Genomic DNA, 23158 nt, shown 5'->3' with positions numbered 1-23158 from the left:
GGAATGAGCCTTTCTGAACATCCACGGCTGGACACCAATCAAGTTCTAGAAACATCTCAAGGAGAATTAAAGCAAAGAGGAGGTACCTTATCACAGAAAAGGGTCTAAATACTAACAGAAATGAGAGAGTTCAGTTTTTTGATTTTTTTGAATAACTTTGTAAACCTTTCTGAAAACCTTTCTTTACTTTGTCATTATGGGTTATTGAGAGGAGATCGATGGATACAAATTTATCAATTGAAAACTCAGTTTACGACCCACACATCAAGTGTGCAGCAAGTGAAGGGATCTGAATACTTTCTGAATCCATTGTAGATGTACTCCACTGACTATCAGGATCTGAGATCTGATGTGCAGTTTTGCCAGGACAGTCTTCTGGAGCCGGAAGGCCATTGTGCAAACCTCCAGTAAAGCAAACCAAGCAATTTACACTTTAATTTAATAAAGGTCATTTTCTGACATTTTACCTCATGCGACTTTATCTGGGCATTTATTATGAGACTCAAAAGCCCCTACAAAAGTAAACAAGCGAGGTGTTAAAATCATTCTCAGCTCGATTCCCACTTTGTCCAGTAGGCGGTGATCAAGTGATTGTCTAATCTCTGCCTTTGTCTTTTTCAGGCAGCCGATGTTCTTAAGCATCTTTAATCCTTTCTATTCTTTATTTCCCAGTTTTTGTTTCCTCTACTTTCTTCACTCCGCATTGTTGCATCTTGTCTTTTCATTTATAACGTACTCAGTGAAGGTTCAAGAGCAAAAACACCAAGCTTTTAATCTTCTCTGCATTTCTTACGTTTTAAAAATGTATGCAGAAGCCGCTCTGCTCTCATTCCTTCTCAGATACATGCTATGCTGGATAAGAAAGGCTTTGATGGCTCCTTCTCTGGCATGTGCTGCTGAAAAGCAAACATACTCGGCACAGATCCTAGTGACCCACACAATGTTTTGTTATACAATAAAATCATGGGGCCCTCCAGCATCCCATGGTGTCAGATGAAGAGAAAAGTAAAAACAAGTACAACCCGTGAAGACAGCAGCCAACTGAGCCCTCAGCTTTAAAAGAGCAGGACAGGGTTTTCCATCTGCGCCACATGTTTTCAGAATTCCCAGTTCAGTCCAGGGACATCTAAGCAATTACACCATTGTGAAAGAAAAGTTACAATAAGACATAAAAATATGATAAAAATACTCTGCTCTACAAATTCAATCACTCTTATTTGCCCAAGCAATGAAATGCAGAATTTAAAAGTCACTAGAATTCTAGGATACACAAGCTGGCTACAGACAAGAGTTCTATCTTGTTTTGCAACAGTCCATTTGTGTTAAATTCTGACCCGATCATCTGAATGTTACAGCAGAAATCAAAATGTGTTTGATCAGGTGATACTTTTCCAGTTTTGGACAGCATTTGCTCACAGTGGACTTATCTTCTGTTCTTAGCTGACGTGACTTAAACTCAGCGTGTTCTTTATTTATATATATATATATATATATATATTGTGGTGGGCGGCTAGGTCCCATGACTGGCCGGGGTGCCCCTTCTACACATGTTTCAGAGGAGCAATCATGGACTGCTCACTAACTCCCCCGGGACGCTTGGTGGCAGCCTCCCTGGCTGAAGATGGTGCCTCAGTTTCCCACAGGGCTCCATGGGATTTGGGGTGGCCACCAGGGGGTGCAGCATGGGTCCCTGAGCCGGCCTGGACAATTCTACAACACCCACCCGGAAGTGCAATCAGAAGCAGGTGATCAAGCACCTGGAACACTTCTGGGTGGGCTATAAAAAGGGCCAGCAACCACCACTCGGGGCCAGAATCGGGAGGAAGAGGACGAGGTTGCCTGGGAGGAGTGGTGGTGCCAGAGGAAAGGTTGTGTGTTGTGGTTTAAGTGCTTTTGAGACTCTGTATTGCCTGTGGAGTTCACGGGGAAGACGTGCCCCACAGGTGAAGAAAATAAAAGTCTGGTTGGATTTTACACGTGCCTCTGTGTCAGTCTGTGCCGGGTCGGGCGCTATATAGCACTTCTATCACAATATATATATTCTGTGGTACCTCTGGTCACGACCATATTTCATTCGAAAACTCTGGATGAGACCCAATTTGGTTGCGACCTGAACGTAATTTCCCCATAAGACTGTATGTAAATATGATTAGGACCGTACAGACTGCATGTAAATATTTTTTTAAGATTTAAAAACACAAAATAGTTAATTATACCATAGAATGCATAGTGTAATAGTAAACTAAATGTAAAAACAATTGAATAACACTGAGAAAACCTCATACTTTTCAATGATTTCTTTCTTTAATTGGATTTCAATTTTCTTTGAACCTTTCTTCTCACCAACACTACCACTCTTCACTTGCTTAGAGGCCATGGTTAATTGCAAAATTAATGCAAAAGCACACAAAATAGAGCACAAAGAGTTCACAGCGAATGAACGCACGTCTGACCGAGAATGATGTACAGGGAGAGACTGAACACGTGCGTCGTCTTTGTTAGGCCCTGTATATGCAAACAAAAGAAAATGGGAAACGGAGAATGGGAAATCATTGGCCGTACGAACCGGAAGGGAAACTGGCTGCCCGTGTTTTTGTTCGCCACCAAAGTGTGTGGTCGTGAACAGATGCGAAATTTTGGCAAACTTCATAACCCGATTTGTACGTGTTCGGAAACATTTGTGACCAGAGGTTCTACTGTATATAAAATATATAAAACATTCATACATAAAGCACCTACATATACAGTATGTGCATATGGTGGCGCATTATAGGTCATATTATTCTGCCCACTATCTGAGGGTTTTTTTTTTCTGTTCTCACTGTGTTTCTGGGAGTTCTTCTCTGGGTATTCTGGTTTTCTTTATACATTCCAACAATGTGTGTTTTAGGTTAACTGGTAACTCCTACACATATACTGTATATACAGCACATATTTACATTTAATAGCAGGGGCCTACAAACTCTTTAAGTTATTCTAAAGGCCAAAATGAATATTGATCAAGTCAGACCCTTTGTAACCTTTAAGGAGATCTTGTAACCAACTATATTTAAATGAAAAACAAATATACTGTACTTTTTTAAAAAACAAATCCCAAAAACGTAGAAGTTAGCTTAACTATTAACTCATCATTAGCCCCTGGGTATGCTATAGTATGACCTGCAGTGGGCTGACATATTATACCAACTGTATGTCAACACACCTTTGTAACGCCTCGCTGGGACTGGCGCTGCTCGGCTTTTGTTACCTTTAGCCAAGTCAAAAGTGTTTTCTCATTTTGGTACTTCTGGCATGTATCTGAGGGGAAGATGTTTTTTGATTGTTTTAAAATATATTTATTGATTGATTGGACTTCTGTAAAAGGCTAAATTTCTCCCTTGGGACAAATAATGTTAAGTCTGATTCTGCCTTATGCTTGATGTTGCTGATTATGTAAAAAATGATTTCAGAAAACAGATGGCCGCATCTTGGTCTTTTGCACGTGAAAACGGATGAACTTTTCTATTTTGATTGAAATCATCAGCATTAAAAAGGGGTGCAGATTTTCAATCTGAAGGCCTGAGGGTGGGGGAAAGTAGAATGGTTAGGGATCGACTCTAACACTTTTACTGATAAAAAGAACATCCACTTAGGTGTGTTTGTGTGATTTGGGTCCAGAGATATCCACAAATAACACCCTTTATATATGCCAAGTGTTCTTCAATGCTGCTGCCCTAAGCATTCAGATGATACTGAAGCGACCAGAAGCATCTCGATTAATGAACTGAATTTTTAAAGGTGCGTGATAAAAACCATACAGTCAAAATGCTGAGTCTGCAATATTCTATTACTAGTCATTTAGCCCGTTACAATAATGGGCGCTAGAACAGTAGTGCATAAACATTAGTAGGAACAGTCTATATTAAATGGCAAGGGACTTTGACCTCATTCTTTTTGTTGGTCGTATTTTTCTTTCTTTCATTCTTTCTTTTGTTGATGTTTACTTGCTGAGCTGACCGTTCTTTGTGGGCTGCCGCCGTGTATTGTGTGTCTTTAATTTTCTGTGAAAGTAATACTGTCTTGTACGGCTCTATTCAATAAGGGCTCGTAGATAATTTAGTTCAAATGGCTCTGGAATATGTGAAGAGCAACAGGTGCAGATCTTTATTTACGCGCGCCTTTATTCGCTGCGCCCAATTGAGGTCGTCCTTTTGAGGCTCGCCTTTTTGTGTGCGCCCTTATTGAAGGATACCGTCTTGTACTTCCGCTGGCTTGTACATCCGTAATATACGTCCGTAATATACCTTTAATTTTCTCTGGCGGTAATACAGGCGTGCGCGTCAGTAATATGCCTTTAATCTCCTCTGACAGTAATACTGGCTTGTATGTAGCTGTAATATACATCACTGTATTGTGTACCTTTAATTTCCTCTCGCAGTAATACTGGTTTGTATTTCCGTAAAACGCCTCTAACTTTCTCTGACAGTAATATCGCGCATAGCACCGTGCCCCGCGCATGCGCACTTCACCAGAAGACACCCACACACGGACACCTGGACGCACATAGGGATTTTATATATATAGATTTTGTTCTGAGGGGGAGTAATTTTTGCTCTTCTTTTTCACCTTTTGCAGATGTATGCGGACATGACCAGTTACATTTTCCAACTCAATTTTTAGATGTAAAGAATACCTGAAGAACAATATATTCAGTGGACACAATACAGCCCGGTCACATTTGAAACCAAAGTGTGGTGTTTCAGTTTTAATTCACCTTAACAGCTAGAAACTCTGACCTTGTGGCCCATGCAGACACAATTGAGGACCATGTCATTTACCTCTGAGAATATTTGAGTACTGCGCTCTTTTAAAGTACAATTAGCTTAGAAAACCAATCTTCTCACTTTATTTAGATTGGTATCACATTTAGTAAATCTAAGTTTGTTTACATCAAGCAAGTTCATTAATTTCTAGAGCGCTAGGTTCAAAGACTGCTTTATGTGTACGCAGTCGGTCGGTCAGGTCAGGTCGGGTTGGGGAGCATGAACTGGTACGGTGCACTGCCATACCCCCCACATGACAAAACAGCATGGTATCCTGGTAGGCAACCCCCAAGGCAGACACACAGTCCAGTCCCACCCTATGAAGATGACCATCTATCTACCGCAGTCAGGTGTTACAGGTGGTCCAGCCACTCTGGTGCTCCATAATGAGGAATGTGCAAGCCGGGTCACCCTCGGGGTATCGTGCCACATGGTCGCAGCGCCATAACTGACGCTCCCTCACAATGCAGGACTCCGTGAGCAACTGGTCATCTTATACAAAGTCAAACCAGCCGTACCCAAGGATTCTCCGAAGAGACACAGTCCTGCTTTGTCGGTGTCACGTCCAAATATTTGAACCTAAGGCAGGTTTATTATTGTTGGCCTTCCATAAGCCAAGTAAAGAATCACACGTTTATGAATAATGTCCTAGCAGAGTTTTTGTTAAATTGCTGGTTTGTGGGTTATTGGAGAATGCTGCTGTCATCATGTTGTACGTTTGCATTGAGGTGTTATTTGTACAATTGTAACCAAGCTATATTCCACACAACTTATCTAGTTACAACAAAAGAATTATGAAAAATAAAAGTGGGGCAGTAAAGGGAGCGACAGAGAAGTAGTTGGATGTGACAGAAATGAGGATGTCGAGATGGAGTTAACCAAAAACTTCAGAATAAGAAATGAGACAATCAGAGGCACAACAAAAGTGGGAGAGACGCCTAAGAAAGTACAGGAAAGTAGACTGAAGTGGTAGGGACATGTGATGAGGAGAGACAAAGAATGTGTAGGCAAAAGAGTGAAGGCAATGGAAGTACAGGGGAAGAGAAAGCCAGGGAGGCCAAAGCAGAGGTGGAAGGATAAAATAAAAGAAGATCTGAAGGATAAGGGCCTGACGGGTGAGGAGGTGAAGAACAGAGCTGTTTGGAGAAAGTTAATCAAGCACATCAACCCCATCCAGAAGTGGGAAAAGAAGAAGAAGAAGAAGAAGAAAAACAAAGTAACTGTTTATTGTATACTGCACATAATGTTTCATATGAAAAATGCTAATTATTTTAAATCCCTAAGTATTGGCCACCATAACTATTGATTGCACAGTACTGGAAGGATGTATCGAGGTCTTTTGCACAGACAACCTACCAAAAACTTTTTCTGATAGTCATTTGTGCTGTTGAGATAAAAAGGAGATGGCAAAGCATATACCAAAAAGAAAAAAACAAACAAAACAAACAGCTAAAATGGTCAGAAATCTTCATTTTTAGGAAGAGTTCCGTCTGAATTTCTGTGTGTCCAGCAGCTCTCAGTGGAAGCACAAGCGTTAGTGTGAATGATTCTAAAAATTACACCAGCACGAAGAAAGGCCAGATGGCTGGAGAGTCTCCAGCCGGGAGCCTTCCAAAACCAACAACAATGCACAAGACTGTGTGTGTTGGCTTTGTTACAGAATAGAGAGCCATCACAAGAGAGAGAAAGAAAGAAAGAAAGAAAGAAAGAAAGAAAGAAAGAAAGAAAGAAAGAAAGAAAGAAAGAAAGAAAGAAAGAAGCACGTTTTTATTATGAAATTGTGATATATATAAAAGCAATATAAGTTCCATGTATCTATTAAAGATCACACAACTAGGGCAGCATACTGGCAAAGACATTTGAACCGTTTCCTCAAAGCCGTAGGAGGCTGGAGTCAAATCTCGGGCCTAGTCTCTGCCTCTGGTGACTTTTTATATTTGCCCTATGTCCTTTTTATTTCTATGGATGCTTTAGTTTCCCACCACCCCCTGAAGATGTACAGGGTAGGTACGTTGGCAGCTGTACACTGACCCAGGGTGTGGGTTGTGTTCTGGAGTAGGAGCACCTTGTCTACAAATGGCATGTAACTTGTGCCCAGTCATGGATTAATAAATGAACAGTCCAGTAAACCTCCAAGTGGTTAGCTGCACAGATTGGCGTTGCTGGGTCAGTTACTGCCTCCGACACCTGCATGTTCTGCGATTTTAAAAAAGATACAAAAACAACAGTACTGTAGCTCTCTACACCCTGTGATGGTTTTCACTATAGAGAAGATGCTAAATAACGTACAGACTGTCTGGATGTGATGGACTGGTGCCTCATCCAGGGTTGGTTTCTGCTTTGTGCTTCATAAACCCAGGGAAACCTATGATTGTTCATAACTTTGTGCTGGACGTCAGCATGATCAAACGACAAATGGACTTTCTGCAATATCCATCTATCCATCCATCTATCCTCTTCCACTTTCTGCAATAAGGACATTTAATTGCTTGATGAATGAATTATTGTTTTATGAATTCTTTAAGAGATTTCGGTATTGCAAAAATGTACCTATCACTCAATTACTCATATGTAACAAGACCTTAATAAATACTTCTTTGTGTCGTCATAACACTAACAAAGCATCAGTAAAGTGTTTATTAGCCATGTGACCTGCTAACAAAACTTCACTTAGGAGTGGTCTGAGGTGGTCTGACTGAGACACATTTCTCTTGGTATTACATATTTAGTATAAGACCAGTGAGGCCTTCGTATTAACAAGTCATTTTATCATCATGTCAATACTCCACACTGCACAGACATGAATAACCCATCTACTGATGTTTTATAAGGCTCATGAAGACCAAAAGAGGCCTTTGTTAAGGTCTTGTTAAATAGATATATGACTAATAGATACATTTTGCAGTATCTAAACTAAAGGGTTATCAAAGTTTCATTTGAAGAGTTAACTATAATTAACAAAGAGATTTCTCCTCCATATGCAGTATTAATCAAAACAAGCATGGAAAATTTTCAACGCAGGGTTTCTTAAACTTTTTTTTTTTTTCTCCTGACCCAAACTTGCCATTCTTAGTGTCTTCAACACCCTGGAGAATCATCGCCAAAAGTCACAGCTGGAGAGAAAATAGACACCAACAGTCATAGCAGAGCAATGTCAACTGCTTAAGCGACTCACGGCAACCCATCGCAAGATATTTGCAAACAGTACGCGACTCTTGTCCATTTAATACAATGGTGAGTCACAACCCTGTATGACCCAAAAGCGTCAACCTGTGACCCAAAAGTTTAAGAACCTATGCTTTAGAGTAGGGGTGTCCAACTCCGGTCCTGTTGGGCCGCAGTGGCTGCTGGTTTTCATTCTACCCCTTTTGTTAATCAGTGACCAGTTTTCAGTGCTAATTAATTCCTTTTCCCTTCATTTTTTAGGCCTGTTTTTAAGGATTCCGTCCTCAGAATTGATTTGTTTCTTCATTAAATGGCAGCCAGACAGAAATGAGATGTGAGACGAGCCAACAGATGACCAGCTAAATTGGAATGTCAAACTCCAGCCAGTTTCTTAATAAGAAGCCAATTCTTGCTGTTAATTAAAGCCATTATTGTATATCATGACTTGTTGCTGCTCTCATTCTGCCACAGCAGAGTGTTGATTTTCTGTTTTTTCTAAATCCACCGTCAAGATGTTTTGGTGGCCTGAGCAGGCCAGCATGACCAAGACCTTCACCTTCCTTTATTTTCAGGTGAGCCGGTCATGTGGTGGCTTGTTTTGTATCTCGATGTTGTTTGGCTTCTCATTAAGGAAAAAGAAACGACTAAGGGGTTTGAGTCACAGCAATTAAAACAAAGACAAAACAAGCTAATCAGCAGCAAAAACGGCTCACTAATTAAGAAGATGGTTAAAATGAAAACCTGCAGCCACTGTGGCCCACCAGGACCAGAGTTGGACACCCCTGCGCCTAGAGTATCAAATATTTTTATAGTTGATTTTCATACTTGCGTTTTGATAGCATTATACTAATAATACATATTAATTTGAAAAGTGCTTTCTTCGCTTATGCATTCTCCACTGAAGACTGATGTATACTTTGTTTATCAAATATCACAATCCAAACAAGACGAGTGGTTTAATCCCTTATTTCCATGTGGCTTGAATAGATTTACAGTCAGGACACCTTACATTTGGAAGCTGGCCATTGCGGGTATCTATCATCGATATGGGAGTTTACAGAAAGACCGTAACTCGTGAATTTGCCACTGCATCAGTCACAAGTGCACTAAGGTTTTTGTGTAACCCTGAAGCTCTGTGTCACATCCAGTCTACAGTAGGTTGCCTATCTGAGGACCCGAGAGTTTTCGGCTACTCAGTTTAGTTCACTCTTTGAGCAAAAGTGCATCATTACACCAAGACTACGAACCTGTAGGACGTTGTATTCATTTGCAGCAACAACATCATGGAGTTGTCTGCAGAAGAATATCATTCTTGCATCAAGATGACCCTGACATGACACACATAACATATGCTAATATTCCAGTAAAAAATATTTGGAAAGCAGCCTACTGTGTTGTACATCCCAGTTGCTCATTCAATCCTCAACTGTTTGTGAACCTCTGTCACCCACACAGCACTGTTATTCTTCAATAACTGGTCTTATTGTGACACATTTATCTACCTCAGGTAACAAATGAAATGTAATGTTCAGTTTGTCAACACGAAAAAACACATCTGTTTTTCTTTCTGCTGTTATATAGCCAATGAACAGTAACCAGAGCCAACTCAGTAACATATTTGTAGAGGAAACATTGACCATAAATTGACTAAATAGTAATACACATTAAACAACAAGCAAAACAAATAAGACTAAATCAGCAACTATTGAGAATAAACTGTAGGATAAACTTCATGGAATGTTCTTCAGGATTGATGGTAGTGTTTTGTTGAGGTAGACAGCAGAAAATAAAGAAGAACGAGTGTCCAATTCATTAGGGACACTGGCAATTGCTATTTGATTTTTTTCTTTCTGTCTTCTCTGCTTCAGTTTGTTGGGCTACTTTAAAAATCGTTAACATGATGGAGTCATACACATTAACAGCCCAATAGTAAATCATTGTGGTTTCTTCCTAAATGAGAGAGCTGGTAAACATTTCTCTTACAGGAAACAAATAACACAAAAAACAAAAGTCCACAGTTATTAGGGCGACTTTCTGTAAAGAAGACTAAAATATCTGAGCTACTTAGTTCACAAACTTCACTGTGCAATGAATGAGAAGACAGTCGGTGTCAGTGAGGTTGAGTTAAACCTTAGTATTTTGCCTTTTTATCTAACATCTTTAAAAAGAACATAAGAAATCTGACAAACGAGAGGAGACCATTCAGGCTATCAGGCTTGCTTATTTAGCTACTAGCTAAGCTGTCCCAATATTTCATCCAGATCCTTCTTCAAACTTGTCAAGGTTTCTGCTTCAACTGCATGACTCGGTAGTTTGTTCCTGATTCCTGCAACTCTATGCTTCATTGCGTCAATTCCACATGCGCTTCTCCTGAATTTCCACCGGTGTCCTCGAGGACGTGTTTTACCCTCAGGCTGAGAAGATTCATCTGGATCTACTATATCAATGCCTTTGAGGATTTTGAACACCTCCTCTGCTTGAAACTAAACAGGTTTAATTCTCTAGAGTCCATCACAGTATGACATGTCCTTAAGCCCTGCGATCCACCTTGGTTGCTCTCTACTGCATAGTTTCAAGAGCTGCTAAATCTTTTTTGAAGTGTGGTGGGCAGAATTTCACACACTACTCCAGATGTGGTCTCACTAGTGAATTATGTAGTTTGAGCATAAAGTACCTTGGCTTTGAGTTCTTATGATGTAACATCATCCAAGCATAACGTTCCTCAGCAGTTTTTTATGATATAACCTAACATTTTATTTCCCTTTTTGATTGCTCCTGCACATTGCTTAGATGATAAAAACGTGTTGACAGGAACCCCTAAACCCTTTTCTGAGGTTGCTTCCTTTAGGACAGTGTCTCCCATTTGGTGTCACCTCTTTAAAACTGTGATAACTATGAGGGGGAGTCAAGCTAAAGTCAGAAAATGGGATTTATCAGAAAATGGAACAAATATTAACAAAACTGCTCATGTCATTTCTCAATTTAGTCTCCACCCTTCTCAATACTCTTGCGCCACCTGCCTGAAAGTGCCAGGATTCCAGCAGAAAAAAAGGTTTTGTCTCGTCCATGCCACCACTCATGCACTGCTTTCTTCTTTTCATCTGTCTGGAATTGATGACCACCCAGATGTTTCTTTAGTGGGCCAAAAAGGTGGAAATCACACAGTGCCAAATCTGGTGGATAAGGAGGATGTGGCAATACCTCAAACTTCAGTTTCTCCAGACAAGTCTCTGTGTTCTTAGCAGTGTGTGGGCGGTCAGGAGGGCATCGTCTTGTCCTTGAGACAGCAGTCCCCGCTGCTTGGATCGAATAGCAGGTTTCACATTGGTCTCCAGCAAGTCACAGTAACTTGCACTAGTGACTGTAGTACCCCTCGGCATGTATTGTTCGACAAGAACTCGGGGGCACGAGTGGTGGCGAGGACAAGACAAAATCTTTTATTCTGCTGGAATTCAGGCACTTCCAGGCAGGTGGCGCAAGTGCATTGAGAAGGGTGGAGACTACATTGAGAAATGACAGGAGCAGTTTTGTTAAGGTTTATTCCATTTTCTAATAAATCCCATTTTCTAACTTAAGCTTGACTCCCCCTCATAGTTGTGCATACCATATTAGTCCTATAGGACTTACAATAAACAGGGTCAGATCTGGAGTGGTTGGTAGCCTGAGCTGATCATATCAGACGCTGCTGGAAATGACTTGACCGGAAATGCACCCTGAAGACATCACCACCGCATTTATCACAGGTGCTGGAATGTTGTGAAACAGCTGGCGGAGTGTTCTGCATGCTCAAGGAAAATGGAAGCAGTTGTCTTTTGTGGAGTAAGAGATTTCTGTACAATTTCATGATGTTGCCACCAGAGGAAGCACCGCCATACACAGTGAACAATAGCCTGTCAAAATAATAGACACCAGTGATGTGTGTTATGCAACTGAGCATGTAAAGAGTGATTCAAATGAAAGCAAACACCATGCTCTCTAACTGACCCAAACCCTGCCAACAATATTAGAGGGTCTATAAAGAGAATACAGTAAGCCATACTGAAAGTCTCCAAATGAGGCAGCCCCATGAATTACTGCCTGCTTGTTATGTTTGCTTATGGTGTGTTTTCTTGCTTTGTTCTTTAATGAATGCAACAGCCAGTGAAAAAGAAAAGAATTGTAACAGCTTCATTCATAGTTTATTTATAAATGTCTCTGAATCAAGACACTAAGCAGAGATGTCCTTGGCTAAGTGCTGTTGTGCCTTGTGAATACTTCCTACTGAAACTCAGGACAGCCAGAAAGCGACAAGCAGCAATCAATTTGAGTGCTATATTTACTCCTTTGCAGGAAAAAAAGGAGGCTGTCAGCTGTGGCTTGAGTGTTCCCCTTTATAGCTGTATGCCTTTCATCTCACTGGGAAGCCTTGAGCACATTGTGTACTGCTTGCTCTACCCAGAATGCATCAGCCAGAGGAATCAATGAAACCCAAATAGGTTTTTTTTTATTTTGACTCCCCCGCATCCCCCTCCTCAACTCATGTAGAAAGAACTGAATGAATGACTAACTGTTATGAAACTTGCTTCAACTCACTAGGTCTCTGCACTGCGATATTTCTATATTAAGCTCCAGAAAACCTGCTGCGGTAGAAAAGACACAAGCGGAGCTTCTAAAATGAGACTTTCCAGTCATAGTACTACCTTTATTGCCTCAGTCATGTCTATCTTCACCTTCCCGGCTTTAGCCCGCTGCTTTATTTTATATGAATATGTTAAAATGCTCACTGCTACAAGTGAACGTATACATCGGTCAGGTCAGGAATGACGGAGCCAACTGTCAAAGAGTAATTAAAAATTCATGAACAAATTTTCAGACAACTAGCTTAGCAAGAAATAAGCTTAGGACATCAGCTGCTGTTGAAGAACTAACACTGTGCCATTATTTAGCGACTGCTGATCTACTAGCTTTAGCTTGATCTCTTTATTCTTCTGTCATTTTCAAAAGTTAACTTCAACATGGCAGTTTGATTTAATTTCAAGTTTATAGGAGGCTATTAAAATTTTGGAAATCATTCGGCGCAGTCTTCATTGACTCTTTCTTTGCCTGGCAAAATGTCTCATTTTATTCAATGGTGTGCAGAGGCCATTCATTTCTTTTAACCTTTTAGATCATTTAGATGTTTTTCATGAAGTATTTATGATCATGTAGCAAATTCTTAGGATCACTATATATGTACTAATGCTGGGTAGGGCCTCCTTTTCCCATCAAAAAGGCCTTAATTCTTCATGTTATGGATTCCATAAGATGTTGGAAACATTCCTTTGAGATACCGGTCCATGTTGACATGACTGCATCGTGCAGTTTTTTTTTTCCGATTTGTCAGCTATACCTTCACACTATGAATCCCCCATTCTATCACATCCCAAAAGGTGGTCTATGGATTCAGATCAGGTGACTGGAAGGCCACTGAAGTACACTGAACTGATTTTCATGTTGAAGAATACCAGCCTGTGAAGACTTTTGCTTCGTTATGTGGTGCAGTATCATGCTGGAAGTAGCCAATAGGAGAAAACGGTGGCCATGTCAGGATGGACAGGGTCTGTAACAATACTGAGATAGTCTGTGGCATTCAAGCAATGATTTATTGGTATTAACAAACCCAAAGTGTGCCACGAAAACATTCCTCACGCCAATACACCACCACCACTAGCCTGTAGTGTCGACACAATGCTGCCTGGGTCATGGATTCATGCTGTTACCAATGTGCGCCTCAATAGAAATTGAGACTCATCAGACCAGACTACATTTTTTCAGTCTTCAGCTGACCACTTTTTTTGAGCCTGTGCCCACTGCATCCCTCCACTCACTGAAGACCCTCATTCATTGGTCAACAGTCCTGTCTTAAATTCAAAAGCACAGAATTATGGAAAAGTGTTTTCCTGTTTACTATGAAAGGTGCCTTTCCCGGAAGTAACAGTTAATAATATTCTAACAAAAAATTCATGCTTTTTGATGTTTTGAGCAATAACTGACATGTGAATTATGGATTGCAAGTAATATGAGAAGTTTTTCGTTTTCCATGGATGTTTTTCACATCGTTTGCTGTTTTGCAGCACAGGCCACCATTGGGTGGAGTGTTCCTTTAAAGGGCCAGAATACAATGGCAGACCCTTAGCTGCCTGCTTTGAATGGAGAACACAATCCCACATGAGAACTTTTAGGCTCTTGTGCACCAGATCGTCATGAGCCAATATGTTATTAAGGTATAATGGGAAAGAAATGTGCACCTTATTAAAAGAACAAAGTCATAATGACCAGGAAATGAATGAAGATCAAACAGCACTGGCCAAAATTCATGGTAAGAAGGCAGACAAAGATCAGAAACCAGAAAGCCACTAGCAAGCAACTAAGCAAAGACACCTTTTTTACTTTTAGAAATACGTCATGACATTTTCTAACCCCCTTAATCCAGACCAGGGTCACAGAGGGATGCTGGACCCTAAACCAGCCAGCAAATGGCACAAGGTGGGAACAAACTCTGGACAGGGTGCCAGTCCGTCACCGGACGTGTTTAGAAATGCTAATAGTGATTTTGCTGGAAGTGGATGGGCTACCCATCCTGACAGAGTGAGGGGGCACCCACTGCCAAGTATTTTGATAAGTTACACTCTATTAGGAGTTGCCACTTTCAGGGCATTTCACTGGACTGCTGGACGCCACTGGCAAGCAACTAAGGAAAGACACCTTCATTACTTTCAGAAATATAAGTAGTGATTTCGCTAGAAGTGGATGGCCTACTGTGGTGCAGTGATTTCTAGCAAATAAGATGATAAATATTTTGCATATTTTTATTTGTAAGCTAGACAAAGCAAATGCAATATTAGATGGTGTTTCAGGAGGCATGTTTTACTGCACTGATGAGAACAGAGGTGCTTTGATGTCTACCTAACCAACCCCTCCGGTCTTTAGGACTAACTCAGGATGTGGAATTTATGGTGAGGGAGATGAAGCATCAGACCACCTTGGCAAGAGTGACTGTGTTTGGACTTAAGAGTCTACAAGCCATCCACCGCAGGAAGGCCATAAACTGACTAAACAAAGCAACTGAGGGATGAGTTGTACCTGAGCGCTTTCATTCTTAACACTGGTGACATGTAAATTAATCCTATTGGTCTAAAGTATGGCAGTTTATGATTGGTTCTCAATTGAATGACATTTAGTACTACGACTACATTAGTTTGTGTTTTGTAATAAGAATGGCAGAAGGTTGGTCATCTTGCCTTTAACTTTGCCTCTCTCAACATCTGGCCATGAAGAAAAGACCATGATGAAGGCAACTCTATCTTGGCAGCCATATTGAGACAGGCATGTGGCCTGTTTCAGTTCTCCATTCAATGGCCATGTGGTGGCAAAGAAAGGTAAAGCGAAAATAAGCCAAGAGCCGCCAATGAACGCAAGATGTACTGCTACTTAGCCTGTAAGGGTATGGTTTGCCAGTATTCTGCTTCCTTAATACTTCTGATCATCTTATCAATAATTCATAATCAAATGTGTAACTTAACACCTTGCTGTTTCTTTATTCTGTCTAATTGCCTGACATTACAGATACAGAAGGGAAATAGAGAGGAAGTGCTAAAGTACCTGATCACAGAGTGGTAAGTGTGTGGGATTTCAGACATTTTATTAAGGACTACACAATAAAGATCTTACATGGGAAAATAGGGTCACCATGGGACCTCACACAACAAAACCGCTACCCATCCTGACAGAATGAGGGGGCACCCACTGCCTAGCGTTTTAAAAAGATACACCCTGCTGATCTCATCAAAAGTGTTGTGCAGTTGGCAAAGAAGAACCTCGTGAAAGTAAGCACCTGGAAGCCTGGAGTTCAGGTGGGGAAGATGATCACTTTGTTACTGCAGAAGTCAATTTTTAGTTTCTCTACATATATTGAAAATATCATGATATGGCCAAAATTCTGACATTGAGTTTTCAACAGATTTACATGTTTTAGACATGAACGTGATTGTTGGGAGATAGCTGTGTGTGAGATGGGACTCATGGAGATGGTAACTTGAGTCCAAATGAGTCTTAGCACAGTTACAGTTTTGTTAAATTCTGGAAGACTTTTGGTTTTGAGCACAGCTGCTCTCCCTGTACTGTATAAGGATCAGAATTTCAAAACCACATCTTTACAAAAGAAAAGTTCATATGCTAGAGAAATCAACCATTTACACCTCCGTCTCACTTATTATGTAAAATCAGTCAAGATGCTACTGGCGAAATAACCGAATTTTCGGTGAGTTAAACATCAGACTTGCTTTATTTAAATTGGGGCTTCAGTTGGAATGAAAAACAGCATTCTATATATGCAGTCAAGTCGCCAACCATACTGTAGGAAGAAAATGCACATTTTTTCCCAATTAAATTTATTTGAACATAAAATGCTTCGACTTATAAGCACAGAAATTTACTAGCGTTCATCCCAAATTGGTATGTAAAATGCAAATGTGCTCCTGTGGAGACACCGCTGGCCATGCTTGAGTGATGGCAGGAGAAAAGCAAAAGAGCCTTTAGCTTGTTAGTGAAACTGTCAAAAGCGATCTAACAGGGCCACATTAAACAAATAAATAAATAATTGTAAAGCCTTGGTGCTTCTTTGTGAAATGCCAAGATCGGCCCTGCTCTTTTTTAATAGATTCAAAATGCACTGTATAATAAACATACATATTCTGTGTTACAAGAAAAATACGCTTGGGATAAATGCACGTCATGCATGGCTCCTTACTTTTAAGTGATTTTCCCAGCTGTAATGTGAATGTGAAGGCAGCTCTAAAACAACGCATCAAGGCCAAATATTAAAAAAGTGAAATGTGAAGGCTCACCTCCTTCTTCTGCCTCAAGTTCATCAACCGAAGAGCACGACACACCCATTTCTTGGCACTTTTTGCCATGAGCTTTTGACTTCATGTGTTTTGTCAGATTCCCTGGTAAAAGAGACCATAATTACAGTCAGTTGACAGAAGCCAGACCTTCTTTTAAATGACATTTTGTGGGGAGGATTATGGGAGGAAACTATTCCAGTTATTTAAACTATGAGATTAAAAAGTTGACTTATTGATCTAGGCACAGGGGTGTCCAACTCTGGGCCTGGTGGGCCGCTGTGGCTGCAGGTTTTCATTTTAGCCATCTTCTTAATTAGTGAGCTGTTTTTGCTGATTAGCTTGTTTTGCCTTCGTTTTAATTGACGTGACTCAGACCCCTTAGTCGTTTCTTTTTCCTTAATGTGCAGCCAAACAATAATGAGACACAAAACAAGCCACCACATGACCAGCTCACCTGAAGATAAAGACAGGTGAAGGTCTCGGTCATGTTGGTCTGCTCAGGTCAACAAAACATCTTGACGGTGGTCTTAGAAAAAACTGAAAATCAACAGAATGCTGTGGCAGAATGAGAGCAGCAGCAAGTCATGATATTCAATAACAACTTTAATTAACAGCATTCTCATTAAGAAACGGGTTGGATTGAAATTGGTTGGAGTTTGAAATCCCAATTTAGCTGGTCATCTGTTAGGTTAGTCTCACATCTCATTTCTGTTTGGCTGCCATTTAATGAAGAAACGAATCAATTCAGAGGACTGAATCCTTAAAAACACGGCTACTAAAATGAAGGGAAAAGGAGTTAATTAGCACTGAAAACTGGTCACTGATTAAGAAAAGGGTTAGAATGAAAACCTGCAGCCACTTTGGCCCTTCAGGACCAGAGTTGGACACCCCAATCTAGGGGCATGATACCACATTGGGTGCATGAGGTCCCCATCTTAGTTTGGTCCTTTAAGTAAAGCCACGACAGTTCCTATAGCATTAAAGAAAAATGAAGTTGCTGTCTCTGCTTTGCCATCAAAAGGTGTAATGTATTTCTGACCCTATAAGCTGCTTTGGACAAATGCAACCACCAAATTGAAAAGAATAAAAGTGCAGGCAGTCATAGTATTTGCATTTAAGACCCATCTGTTTCTTGGCTTTCTGCTCTGCCTTGAATTGCAGCCAGACAGTTGGACATTTGTGACTTGACCACACTTGTGACACTTGAGAGATCTCAACCTTACAATTTACTACTAATTTCCTATAATTTACCTACAATTTACTACTAATTCCAACTAATTTACTATAATTTACCTACAATTTACTACTAATTCCTACTAATCTACAAGAATTTACCTACAATTTACTCCTAATTCCAACTCTTGACAAACACAGTAAATGAATGGAGACTACAATCGAACAAAACAGGTTTGGAAAATGGATGGATGGTAATGACATCACAGCACAAAAATTACTTTCTGTTTGCTCTGTAAAGTACCTTAGTATAGTGTGGAGTGCTAAAAATGCTACCTAAAATCCCGACTGATTGATAATCAGCATCACTTCTAGCCTGAGGCCGTATACACACTTGGGCCTGAAGTGCAGACACACTGTCCTCTGTGTGCAGGTTGTGTGCCCCCCACCGGCTGCAGAGCCAGCAAACCGATGGCATAAAATTGCCACACTGACAAAGTATTTGGAATGTTATATATGTAATCCATATGTATGTAGTTCTGTCTATTTTTAAAAATTATTAGCTAATAAAAGAATGCGGAGAAAATAAACCAAATGTGTCAAGTTTGACTTCTGGTCCGGTGTATTGAAATTCTTACTTCATGATTAACCATTGTGATGGATGGCGGCCAGTGCCATTACCCGACCGGGTCACCTCCGTAATGGAAGGACAGGGGGTGATGACTTAGGAAGGGTGTTATCTCCCTCAAACTGCTGTTTAGCAGTCCCCTTGGGGTGAAATGGCCACTCGGAGTCCCACAGGGCTATATTGGACTTGGTATTGGTCGGCTCAGCCTTGTTGGGTTCCAGGGATGCTACCAGGTGGAGATGCAGAGACCTACGTTGGGCTTCCGAAGTAATTCCTGGTCTCCCTAATGATCCACCTGGAGTTCTCCCAGGTGCGGCCTAAAAGGAGCCAGCTACCTCGTAGAAGAGAGCCTGAATCGGGAGGAGGTGGAAGAAGCTCGCCTATGAGGTGTGGAGAAGGAAGGGGACAGAGTTTTACTCTGCTTGTAACTGCTGGCATGGGTTGGGGAGCCTTTCCCTGAATAAAAGGTGTTGTGTTGGACTGAACTGCTGTCTCTGCCTGTTTGTGTCCGGTCAGGGCGGTAGGTGCGCCCCTGGTTTCCATACCATAAACATTCTTACCTTTAGTTTTGAAGGCAAAGTTGCAGTACTTGCACACATAAGGCCTAACGTCTGTATGTGTCCGGATATGCTTCTTTAGCATGCTAGGCTTCTTGCAGCGAATCCCACATTCCTCACACACGTATTTTCCTCGACCCCGGCCACGAACGTAAACATATTCCTCATTGGATTTGTACCTGATGGACAGAAGAGGAAAGAGAGAAAGGGAGAGAGAAGGTTAGCTGCTCAACGCAAAGCCAAATGCCTGCTCCTGCAGCATAAAAGAGACATCTGAAGTGAAAAAGCCATTCTTAACTAGAAATAATAAGGAAGACAACCTTCCCATTATTTCCTTAATATGACCGTAATGTGGTAGACAATGGGACCAGAGACACCCATGTCACTTAAACTGCCACAGATCCTGCTGCAAAAATACGTTAAAAAATGCACCACAAATCTGTGATTTTTAAGTCACTTTGGATAAAAGCTTCAGCTACATAAATACATATGAATCTAGAAAAATGCCTAATAAATGCAAAAACAATAATCTGCTGTTGCATATGTTTATGACTACATTTTATATTTTCTAAACCTAATTAATCAGATTTCTGAGACATATGGACCTGGACCTTATCTTCACAATATTGAGTAACAGGTAACAGTCCACCTGGTCCATCAATGGGCCAGCTCACAAACTAGTTTAAGCCAGTAGAAATGCAAGAGGTAATTCATCCTAAAATGCACCTTCATGAAATGTGGTAGGAAAGGCAGACAGCGGCAAACAGAAAGTGAAGGCACAAATTCTAGACAGTGACCAGGCCCGGCTTTCAATCCAGTCTCCTGGAGCACCTCGATAAAGCCATGATAGCAAAACATCTGGGGCCTCATGTATAAACAGTGTGTACGCACTGAAATGTTGCTTATGAATGTTTCCACGCTCAAATTGCGATGTATAAAACCTAAACTTGGCGTAAAGCCACACACATTTCCACAGTAACTCATACCTTGGCGTACGCAATTTCTCCGCTCGGTTTTGCAGACTGGCGGCACCCAGCGTCAAATCAGTGCTACTGTTCCTGTGTGATCACCTTTCTTTCTTAGCTCCACATTCCTGACGCGGCTTTATAAATACACTGAAATTAACTGCATATTGTTTATTAGTGTAATGCATCTGATTGTAATTAACCTGCAGCAATATAATGGTCCAGGGAATAGCCATAGTATTCCAAATACCATAACTGCTTTAGCGTTGTTACGCTCACTGCATCTTGTTCTTCTTTCAGCTGCTCCCGTTAAGGGTTGCCACTGCAGATCATCTTTTTCCATATTACTCTCACTGCACCACTCGGAGTATTTATATCACTGTATCTGAGTGTGAATCACAGCAGCAGCTGATCGGAAAGAGAATTATCGGTATACAGTTTCAAGTACACACTACCTCAACCACGGCAAAAAGTGTCAAAGCCTTTCCTGTACGGACCTCGCGTTTCAGAAACAGTTTCATCCCAAGAACTATAAACGCACTCAATCAGTCCATCAAATGCTCCTTGCAGAACTGTTTGTACTTATAAGTACAATCACCTCACTGTAAACTTACCCTACAGTTATAATATTGCACAACCTGCGCTACTTTATAAAGCGCGTATGATGACAATATCATTTTTAAGATGAAATGCAGCAAAATATGTTGCTTATAGTATACAGATAAAACTTTAACTTCATTTAAATAATCTGCATTGTTAATAATTAAACATGTGAGGACACGGTGCCGCAGCGTATAGCTGGTTCACGGATAGCTCCTGCCTTGCGCTGTATTATTGCTGGTGCTGACGCGACACTGGAAGGATAGACGGATAGAATAATTAAACATGTACTACGAAGATATTTCAATGTTCCTTAAAAGTTTTGAAGAATCGGCATTCTAAGCTTACAGATGGCTTAACGTCTATTACAGAGCTGATTGTGTGGCAATTGGGTATTTGGAGAAAGAAAAGTACGTTTGAAAGAGACAGTACTTCTGTAATAAATTATTTCATCGAAGGTCGCACATGGCGCAGCAAGCCTCTTGTGTGAGATATGAACAATCACTGCGCCACCGTGTTCCCATGTTTAATAACATGCTTTCATTGCTATCATCATGAAAATGATATCACGTTTACATCTCAGTATTTTAATTATTCAGAGAGCTGTAATATCTCGAATGTAATGGATTCTGTGTCCTGTCAGAGAAAGAGAAAGAACGGAAGCACGTAGTGATTCACACACATAGAGCACATAGAAGATCAAATACAGAACAAAGCATTTAACGTGCTACTTGAGAAACTAGTAAAATAAACGATTTTAAGATGAAGTTTATGATGTTCTACTTTAATGGCAAAATAAATTACGTGATTAATGTGGAAATTTCGAGATTAAAGTTGACATTTCGTGCTTTTTTCCCCACTGTGTGCCTATTTTTTTTGTCTGTACCCTAATAAGCTTTCATATGACACTCAGACGGTCCGCTGCGAGTCGCCTTTTCACGGTGACTTTGATAAGTGATTTCTTTTTTATTTCGGGTACTGTGCGACTTTGTGAACTCGATCTTTCGAGTTTCTCCGACACTCGATCAACTTTCTTTTGTTGATTATACCACTGTTTAAACCAACAAATAGTATGTTTTTCCTTTGCCTCCACTGGGTATTCGCTGAAATTCTTATATTTTCCCCCGTGCTTTTCCCATTGTCTTTTCACAGAAGGCTATTTATATTGATTTGCATATTCAAAGAGGCGTAATTCTGGGAGGAGTTGGGGCGGGACAGAAGGTGCATGCACGTGCGTTACTTTTCACGCTGATCGGGATTTATGTAGTGGAAGAACGTGAAATTTTGCGTGCGCACAGATTCCTGCATCTGGATTTTTCTGTGCGTATACACAATCCCGCTTTTGTGCTTACGCCATGTTATAGTGTGAGTTCTACGCATGCCGTTATACATGAGGCCCCTGGAGGTTGCTCTCTCAGCGTACTGTTTGTAATTGGTAAATAGATGCACTGAAAAAAAAAAATGGTCTAAAACCATAAGTTTAAAAAAAAAAATTCAGCTTTTATTCATAAGTAGTAGTGAGAAGTCAAGCAAAATGACACCTTTTATTGGCTAACTAAAAAGACTACAATATGCAAGCTTTCGAGGCAACTGAGTCCCCTTCTTCAGGCACGATGTAATCTTCATAAGTAGTATAAATGTATGAGTGGTGGCCTGAGTGAAGCCGAGAAGAAATCTTCAGAAGGAAATCGGACACACGATCAAAAAAAATCAGCCATATGCTACCCTCTGCATCGGAGTATTGAGCGCATAACAACAGTCGAAACCTTCAACCAATCAGAGGGCCAGGAATGGCCTTGTGACCTCATCGCTGTAACTGACAGAGCAGCATGGCACAGCAAAGGAGAAGCCGAGGAAGGACAGCTAGAAGCGTCAATTGACATTTGATGTGGACTTTGAAAGCAACTCTTGTCTTTTCAGTTTACTGTATATGGGGGTCTGCACTGTTTCTCAGTTGTACAAGAAAAAGTGCACTGCATGCTCTGTCAGCACGAGACTGTCTGCTCTGTAAAGCCAGCATGACTGAAAGATACTTGAAGTAAATCAGGGCTGTTATTATTTTTCACTTTAAGTCATCTTTTCCAGGTCACATGTATAACAAAAGCAACGCTACTCAACTAGAGGATGTATTGACGTAGGTGTGAGTTTTGGATGTGACTGGGGATTAAACCCGAGTGCCCCAGAGGCACCTGCAAGGTGTTGTGTGCAAAAGCAGGCCCAGTGAATGGAGTTCGTAATTTACTTCATTGACTGAAAAAGAGGACCATTCATTATTTTTAAGAATAAGCCAGCACGCTTCAAATGGCACAGTAGTAGCGCTGTTGCCTCACAGTAAGGAGACCAGGGTTCACGTCCCACATCCTCCCTGTGTGGAGTTTGCATGTTTGCCCGTGTCTATGTGAGT

At 40.8% G+C, this 23158-nt stretch overlaps 1 protein-coding gene across 7 annotated transcripts in view; it reads right to left on the bottom strand.

The window, feature by feature from the left end:
• LOC114665340 (HIVEP zinc finger 3) overlaps window positions 1-23158 on the bottom strand; it is a 488325-nt gene that overhangs the window by 9466 nt on the left and 455701 nt on the right. For all 7 annotated transcript variants that reach the window (XM_051936193.1, XM_028819849.2, XM_051936188.1 and 4 more), the window contains 2 exons: window positions 19193-19368; window positions 16832-16933 (listed from right to left, as the gene is read on the bottom strand). In XM_051936193.1, coding sequence (XP_051792153.1) covers window positions 16832-16933; window positions 19193-19368 — 278 coding nt within the window. The remainder of the gene's footprint in view (window positions 1-16831; window positions 16934-19192; window positions 19369-23158) is intronic.

The sequence above is a fragment of the Erpetoichthys calabaricus genome, chromosome 14, assembly GCF_900747795.2.
Source record: "Erpetoichthys calabaricus chromosome 14, fErpCal1.3, whole genome shotgun sequence".
Lineage (NCBI taxonomy): Eukaryota > Metazoa > Chordata > Cladistia > Polypteriformes > Polypteridae > Erpetoichthys > Erpetoichthys calabaricus.
The sequence above is the reverse complement of the archived record's forward strand: the minus strand, read 5'-3'. Positions and strand labels throughout refer to the sequence as shown.